Source organism: Stenella coeruleoalba (genome assembly GCF_951394435.1).
Source record: "Stenella coeruleoalba genome assembly, chromosome: 13".
Taxonomy (NCBI): domain Eukaryota; kingdom Metazoa; phylum Chordata; class Mammalia; order Artiodactyla; family Delphinidae; genus Stenella; species Stenella coeruleoalba.
In genome coordinates this window covers 50,552,345-50,561,322 of record NC_137159.1, presented here as the reverse complement: position 1 = coordinate 50,561,322, position 8,978 = coordinate 50,552,345, and the positions used below count along the sequence as shown (strand labels likewise).

Sequence of the window (8,978 nt, the reverse complement as noted above, 5' to 3'; positions counted from 1 at the left end):
CTGCTTTATATCAAAGTGAATCAGCTATACATATACATATATCCCCATATCTCCTCCCTCTTGCGTCTCCCTCCCTCCCACCCTCCCTATCTCACCCCTCTAGGTGGTCACAACGCACCGAGCTGATCTCCCTGTGCTATGCAGCTGCTTCCCACTAGCTATCTCTTTTACATTTGGTAGTGTATATAAGTCCATGCCACTCTCTCTCTTCATCCCAGCTTTACCCTTCCAAGTCAGTAACATTTAATGAATGCTTTCCATATTGGAGGTACTATGCTAGGAACTCAGGGGGCATATAATGATGAATAGTAGCCTCAGTCCTCAAGAAATTTAAAATCTATCACACTTATAATTACAGATACACTTTTTCTTAATAAACACACATATCTTCAAGGGGTTGAAAAGATTAAAATGTCTATTTTAAAATTTGGTTTAAATTTGTTTGTGAAAGCTGCCCAAAGTGAAGAAGAACCTTTAGGCTTTTAGCTCCTACGGTGTGCTAGGGATCGAGTTTTTTCATTTAATACTCAAAATCCACTAAAGTGTTATTTCTGGTTGTGAAATGAGAGTATCTGTCTTTTGTTAAAAGTATTTTGGAACCATTCTGTAACTGCAGAAGGTTTTTTCCTGCACTTGAAACGAGACCGGATACTTAATTTCCTTGACCTGTCCACATAAGGATAAAATGTAACCTTAAATTAAAATGGGGAGTTATTGTTTTATGGGTACAGAGTTTCACTCTGGCAAGATGAAAACAGTTATGGAGATGGATGGCACAGCAATGTCAATGTACTTAATGCCACTGAACTGTACACTTAAAAATGTTAAGATGGCAAATTTTATGTTACGTGTGTTTTACCACAATTAAAAAGAAATTAGTTCCAACCTAAAGAAGAGAGCCTCCCCTGATACCTTTCAACGCTTTGTTGAGGATTAATTTATATATCATAAAATTCACCTGTTTTAAGTGTACAATTTAATGTTTTTTGGTATAGTCACAGAATTGTACCACCGTCACCACAATCGATTTTAGAACATTTCCATCTCCCCCAAAAGCCTATCTTCAGTCACTCCTCGTTCTCACCCCAGCCCCAGGAAACCACTAATCTAATTTCTGTCTATATATTTACCTTTTCTGGATATTTCATAAAAATAGAATTTTATAATACAGGGCTTCCCTGGTGGCGCAGTGGTTGAGAATCTGCCTGCTAATTAATGCAGGGGACACGGGTTCGAGCCCTGGTCTGGGAGGATCCCACATGCCGCAGAGCAACTAGGCCCGTGAGCCACAACTACTGAGCCTGCGCGTCTGGAGCCTGTGCTCTGCAAAAAGAGAGGCCGCGATAGTGAGAGGCCTGCACACCGCGATGAAGAGTGGCCCCTGCTTGCCGCAACTAGAGAAAGCCCTCGCACAGAGACGAAGACCCAACACAGCAAAAATAAATAAATAAATAAATAAACTCCTCCCCCCAACATCTTCTTAAAAAAAAAAAATATATATATATATATATATATATATATATAAAAAATATAGGCATTTTGTCTCTGGCTTCTTCCACTTAGTATGTTTTTGAGGTTCATCCACGTTGCTCACCAGGTTCATGCATGTATCAATACTTCATTCCTTTTTATTGTCAAATAGTATTCCACTGTATGGCTATATCACATTTTTAAAAATATTTATTTATTTATTTTTGGCTGCATTGGGTCTTCGTTGCTGCGCGCGGGCTTTCTCTAGTTGTGGCGAGTGGGGGCTACTCTTCCTTGGGGTGCGCGGGCTTCTCGTTGCAGTGGCTTCTCTTGTTGTGGAGCACGGGCTCTAGGCGCATGGGCTTCAGTAGCTGTGGCACACGGGCTTAGTTGCTCTACAGCATGTGGGATCTTCCCAGACCAGGGCTCGAACCCGTGTCCCCTGCATTGGCAGGCAGATTCTTAACCACTGTGCCACCAGGGAAGTCCCTATACCTCATTTTATTTACCCATTCATCCCTTGGTGGACATTTGGGTTTTCCCCACTTTTTCACTATCATCAATAGCTCTGCTACAAACATTCACGTTCAGGTATTTGTGTCAACATATATTTTCATTTCTCTTGGGTATGAGCGGAATAGCTGGGTCATATGGTAAATTTCTACTTAACTTTTCAAGAAACTGCCAAACTGTTTTCCAAAGTAGCTGTACCATTTTACACTTTCTTCACATTCTTGCCAACACTGGTTTGTGCCTTTTTGGTTTCTGTTTGTTCCCTCTGTTCTTTATTTCTCTTTTTTTCTTTTTTTCTGCCTTCCTGTTGGTTACGTATACATTTTTTTAGAATGCCATTTTGATTTATCTATAGTATTTTTGAGTGTATTTCTTTGTGTAGCATTTTTTTTAGTGGTTGCTCTAGGTATTACATTATACACGCATAACTTATCATAGTCAACATTTTTACCACTTCCAGTGAATTGAAGAAACCGTGTTTTCCTTTATCCTCCCCCACTGATAATAGAATTTGAGAACCACATGAGGCAGTATTACAATTTTTGCTTCAACTGTCATACACACTAGCAAACTCAAAAGAAGAAAAGTCTACTATATTTACATATATTTTTACTTTTCATTCTTCTTCCTGATAGTCCTCCTTTTTATCATTTCCTTTCTATTTCAAAACTTCCTTTAGCCATCCTTTTAGGGTAGTTTTGCTGGTGATAAGTTATCTTAGTTTTCTTTCATCTGAGAATGTTTTGATTTTCCCTTTATTTCCTGAATAATATTACCACTGCGTATGGTATTCTGAGTTGATGGTTCTTTTCTTTTAGCACTTTTCTTTCAGGCCTCTTCCTTCTGGCCTCCTAGTTTCTGACAAGAAATTCACTTACATTTGAATTGACTGTTTTCTCTCTGTTGTTCAAATTGGGTTATTTCTATGGTTCTATCTTGAAGTTCACTGATTCTTTCCTTTCTCATTTCCATTCTACTGTTGAGCCCTGCATTAGTGTCCTAGGGCTGCCATAACAAACTACCATAAACTGGGTAGTTTAAAATAACAGAAATTTATTGTCCTAAGTTTGAAGTTTGGCTAGAAGTTTGAAATCAAGGTGTTGATAGAGCCATACTACCTCTGAAACTCGTAGGGGAGAATTCCTTCCTTGTCTTCTAGCTTCTGGTGTTTGCCAGTAATCCTTGGTGTTCCCTGGCTTGTAGATGCGTCACTCCAATCTCTGCCTCTGTTCTCACATGGCTGTCTTTCTGTCTATCTTTGTCCTTTTCTTATAAACACATCAGTCATATTGGATTAGGGGCCCATCCTACTACAGTATGATCTCATCTTAACTAATTATATCTGCAATGATTCTATTTCCAAATAAGGTCACATTCTGAAGTGCTGGGAGTTAGGACTTCAAAATACCTTTTTAGGGGGGACATAATTCAATCCATCACAAGCCTAGCCATTGAACTTTTTATTTTGGTTATTGTATTTTCAGTTATAAAATATCCATTTGGTTCTTCTTTATACCTTCTGTTTCTTTGCTGAGACTTTCTATTTTTTCATTTGTTTAAAGCGCCCGTTAAATTGCTTGCTTAACTGCTCATTAAAGCAGTTTTATGAAGGCTAGATTCTTGTCAGATAATTCCAGATAATTCCAACCTCTTAGTCATCTCTGTGTTGGTGTCTTTTCTCATTCAAGTAGAGATTTTCCTGGCTCTTGGTATAACAAATGATTTTCAATTGCATCCTGGACATTTTGGTTATTAGGAGACTGGATCTTGTTTAAATCTTCTATTTTAGTAGGTCTCCTCTGACACAGGGCCGGTAGGGGAAAGTGAAAGTACCCACTTGCTACTGCCAAGGTTTCCAGGCCTTATTTCTGGCTCAGCCTCTGTTGACAGCCCAGGGGAGGAGGGTCTCCTCGTGACAGTTGGGTAGGGTAGGGGTTCAGGCCCCCCACCCAGCTTCCACTGACATCGCGCTGGTTGACGCAGGGAAGGGGACCTTGTAACTCCTTCTCACATGGCCCCCACGGACACTGTAGGGGGAGGTCTCAATATCACCCAGCAGGAATGAAGGTCTTGGTCTTCTCTGACACAACCCTAGTGGCTGGTGGGGATGCCTCATCATAGCTGGGCTGGGGGGACGAGTCCAGGCATCCCAGGTGGCCTCCAGTGACATTGTGGGGATGGCTGCACCTCGTTACAGCTGGGCAAGTGTGGAAGTTTAAACCCCCTACTCTGCCTTTGCTGACGGCTCTGGGGCGGGGCTGGTTTTTTTCTGTGGCGTTTGAAGTAGAGCAGATATTGTCTAAAAGTTTTCTGTCTTGCTGCCCCTTTACTGGTCCTTAGCTTGAGAAAAACGGCTTTTGTTCTTTTTGGTCTGTGACCTTTGATGTTTCCGGGTTTGCAAGCTTCACCAGTACCCAGGCTGGTATAGGCGAGGCAAAAAGAAAACAAGGGGATTTACTGCTGTGTCATTCTTTGGGTTGTGAGGTCCCTAACTGTCTATGCTCTTCTCTCCACCTTTCAGAGTCTTCTTATCTTTGTTTTACGTATGATATCCAGAGATTTTTTTAGCTGTGCTTAGCAGAAGGAATAGGAAGGAGCGTGTCTACTCCATGTTGTTCCTGCCTCTCCTGATATTTGAAGCACCTAGAATAATATAGAATATTCAAGATGCTACCTTTACGTCTTACAAAATGAGACCAATTAGGAAAGAAGATAAGTACAGTTACTGTGGGAACAAAGCTGGTTGGTTCTTTCCAGGTCATAGCCTTAAGTTCAATTTATTGGTCTTTACCTCCATCTTCTCTAAGTAGAAATTTAGGTTGGAAAATTCACTGGAGACAGCAGACATTATTCTTGCTAATATTTCATGTTCACATTTGATTATACACATTGTGATTAAAGAAATGAAAATGGAATAATTTGTTAGCTTGGAAATTACTGAATTCTTATCAAGACCCTGATGAGAATGTTGAAAAGTAGCCATAGGGAAAACTGTGTTTGAAGTCATCCTTCACACTTTCCTTGAGTTAATTATAGTCACTAATTTTCATATGCACACAATGTATACATCTCTTTCATACTAAAACATTTTAAAATAGGTAGTAATGTGAACATTAACAGTGTTCCACTGTGTGATAAGGTCACCAGTTGGCCATCGCACTGTGTCACATGGTCATTTTTAACTGAAATCCTATTGGGGTAGGGGGGAGGGATTCATCGTGGTGGAATTGTATCTGATGTTCAAATAATATAAGTTGATTTTAGAGTTGTATTAGAAAATGGAAAATGTTATAAAATAATAATATATATATTATATATATTATATATATATAATATATATATTATTATATATAAGAATATAATAATATAAGTTGATTTTAGAGTTGTATTAGAAAATAGAAAATGGAAAATTTGTATAAACAAATCAGAACTACTAACATTGCAGCCATTTCAAAGTTACAAGGTGAGGTAGAGATTATGTGGATTTTCATTTCCTGAATGATGTGAAGGATGAAACAGAGGCAGAGAAACACAGTACTGCTGGGTTTAGTGCATTGGGTGAAAAATGTTCAGAAACTAATTGTGAATATTTGCTGCCTTAAGGCATAAGCTCATAGCCTAACTTGTATTTTTCATTACTGATAAATATATTATTTAGAGTCTAGAGTTACTGAAATGCCCTGCATTTGACTGTAAAATTTAATATGTAAAAGATAATGGGCTGTCTCTAAAATACATTTTTAAAAACATTCTTATTCAGAGAAAGGACTTCATAGATAGGGCCTTTTCTCACAATAAACAAAGAGAAGTTTTTTCTTTACTTTTATAATATCACTGAAACCTCTAGGCAAAAGTAATATGAACTTACAGAATGCAGAGAAATTAATCTGATTATTAAGATTTGCTTAAATGTTACAAAACTAGTGTTGATTACAAATGATATGTTAAATAGATATTATAGCCTCTAAACAAAACAGGAGAAAATGAAAATCTGATGCTCTGAACTGTGATGGGCAATTGGGGAAGAGCTTTATATTTTGCCACAGGTGTAATTTCAAAAACTGTGTACTCAAAGACAGACCAAAGCTCAGCATTCCTTTTTTATTCTCTAATTACTAACGTAAAAAGAAAAAGTTACTGTAAAATTGCCTCACTGAGGCTTTGGGATCTTGACATTTCAATTTTAGCATCAAAAGTCTTTTGTGTATGCAACACACTTCCCCTCTGAGTTTGAAAAATTGACAAAAGAAATGTGATCATTACATGACTACAACAGTCTGCTTGTTTGATGATAACCTGGGGTCAACACTATCAAATATCAGCCTATAAAGATTCCTTTACATACTTCTCAAATGCTCTTGTGACTGATGAGGGTACTCAAGAAAGCTTAAATTCTGAGATTACAATGAGGAAAAACCAAGCCTTCACTAGGCACCGTCCAGTCAGAGAATGGGTCCTGTATTAGTTATCCCATTTTGTGCAACAAATTATCCCCAAACTTAACTGCTTAAAATGACAAATATTTATTATCTCACACAGTTTCCGGTTCAGAGTCTCTCAAAGGGATGCAGACAAGTCAGGGCTGCAATCATCTGACAGCCCAAATGGGGAGGCATCGATTTCCAACAGGGATCCCTGTTGGCTATGGGCTGGAGTCTTCGTTCCTTGCCACATGGGCCTCTCCATAGGCGGAGTGCTTGACTGTCCTCACAACGTGACAGCTGTCTTCTCCCAAGTGAGTGATCTGAAGGAGTCCCAAGGAAGGAAGCCACAGTCATTTATAACCTAATCTTAGAAGTGATACATCATTACTTCTGCTTTTCTGTTGGTCACCCAGACAAACCATGCTACAATGTGGGAGGGGAGAACACAAGGTTGCGAATACTAGGAGGTAAGGATCTTTGGGGGCCATCTTGGAAGCTGGCTATCTCAGGTCCCGAGCAGATTTGCAACTTGGATTCACCTGGAATGTAGGTTAAAGTATACCTCCTCTAAAAGCCATTGTCTATTACTGGGAAGAAACTATATCTTAGTCTACTAGTGACCATGCAGACAGACCACCAGGGGCAAATGGAAAGTTACTGACATTTCTCTGCCAGTTACATAACCTCTTGGCAACCTGAGTCTACTAAGTATACTAAGAAACAACAGTTCAACTCAGTCACACTTTTTATGGGTACCAAGGTCCAAATTTAATTTCAAAAGTATGTATGATCTATAGTATAGCCCTGAGAAGGGTAAAATATATAATGAAGTAATATAAAACAGTATGCTGTCACAAAAAGTTAGGTGATTACTAATCCTATGCATTTAGGAATAAAGTTTTAAAACTTGGCTATGAAAAAGATGAAAAATGAGATTTTTTGGCAATAAGCTGAATAATTGAATTGAATTTTTATGATATCAGTAGGAATCAATGACTGCTTTTAGCTTTCTGTTTTGGGTGTAAGTTAAGTCACTTTGAATACTTCTGGTAGTAAATTGCCAGGTAGAGATACAGTCATTAAAAATTACTATGTAACATTCTTGGCTTTTTGTAAAGGAAATTTCAGATAGTTTTCAATTTAGGAAAGTCTTCTAAAGGGCTTCATATAAATTAGCTTCTTGAAACTCACAAACTATAAGGTACCTGGCCCAGGCAAAGCAAATACAGAATGGTTGGATATAAATAGCTTTACTGAACTTACATGCACAAATACATAAATAAACAGCCAATTTTAAACCTGATAGGATTTTTAATCATTCAGTAATTTAGCCATCTGGTTAGGTCAGGATCTATCTGCAGGCTAGAAAGTCTGTTTTAAAAGGCAGAGTAGTGGCAATAAATGACTTGTTCCCTTATCTAACCATCTAGGTTATCTGTGCTTACATCTACCCTCAGCCCTAGGCAAGGTATGCCCCTAGATGCTCTACCCTTCAGGGGAAGGAGGGAATTATTACAGGTCAAGAGTGTCATTTCTGCCTGAGGAGGAAAAGGAGCCTGGGTGGTATTGGGGTGCTGACTTTATTTTAGCAGTGGTTCTCCAACTTGGCTGCATAATAGAATCAGATTCTCTGGGGTGAGACTCAGGTGCCAAACCTTTACTAAGCTCCCCAGGTGATTTCAGTGTGCAGCCAAAGCTGAAAATCTTTGGTTTGGGACAAAGAGTCTCATTGAAGTGCCCATCAGAATCACCTGGAGAGCATGTTAAAGTTACAGAAGGCTAGGTCCCAGCCTCAGAGTTTCTGATTCAGTAGGTCTGGGGAGGGACCCAATAATTTGCATTTTTAACAGGTTTCCAGATGAAGCTGATGTTGCTGTCGTACACTTTGAGAACCAATCTTAGAAGAGTTTGACTCTTATTATATACTGGAGTTCAGCTGTGACTGGGGCGTAAGGAGAGGAATGAAAATTGGCAGAAGGAGAGGACAGATACCACTAGCTCCCCTCTTCTCAAAGGTAAAGTGAACTGGGATCTACCGCTGCATTGCTCATCCCCTATTTTCTTAGCCTTTATTTTATAGATTGAGAAAATAAAGGCTCTTCAAGGGTCATGTGGACGGCCCAAAGTTGGTTACACCAGAGTTAACCACCCCGTTTTATCTGGTCTCTTTGCACTTTCAGGTCAACCTCTTAACTGCCTCTGCAGCGCGACTCCACTTAGCCCTCGTCATTAACCTTTGTCTCCTCCCCCGCCCCGCCCCCAGCGTCCTGACGGCGTTGCGTGGACAACGTGCACCTACGTTCAAAGCACGCAAAGAACGGTGCTCGGAGGCGCATTGCGTGCTGCGCAGGCGCAAGCGGCAAGGCGCTGGAGCGGCGGTCATGGAGTCCGTCAACCCGGTGGTAAGGACCACCAGCCTGGCCTCTCGGCCTGTGCTCCGTGCAGAGGGAGCGCGGTCCTGGGCTCATGGCAGTGGAGCTCCGCACACCCTTCTTTTTTTTCCCTCCTGGCTCTTTACAGACTTTCAGGAGCCCTCTCCCTTAGGGGCTCCTCTGTCCTCCTCCTCCGTGT

The 8,978-nt window shown here is 40.1% G+C and overlaps 1 protein-coding gene across 17 annotated transcripts in view; it reads left to right on the top strand.

Moving 5' to 3' along the window:
- The first annotated feature begins 6,278 nt into the window (after nt 1–6,278).
- GTF2A1L (general transcription factor IIA subunit 1 like) overlaps nt 6,279–8,978 on the top strand; it is a 959,941-nt gene continuing 957,241 nt past the window's right edge. For 16 of the 17 annotated variants that reach the window (XR_013831083.1, XR_013831084.1, XR_013831085.1 and 13 more), the window contains exons 1-2: nt 6,279–6,718; nt 8,258–8,809. Coding sequence is in view for 4 of the 17 variants with exons in the window: in XM_079941090.1 (XP_079797216.1) it covers nt 8,789–8,809 (21 nt within the window). In the remaining 13 variants the exon portion in view is untranslated. The remainder of the gene's footprint in view (nt 6,719–8,257; nt 8,810–8,978) is intronic. The other variant, XM_079941093.1, reaches the window with a different exon arrangement.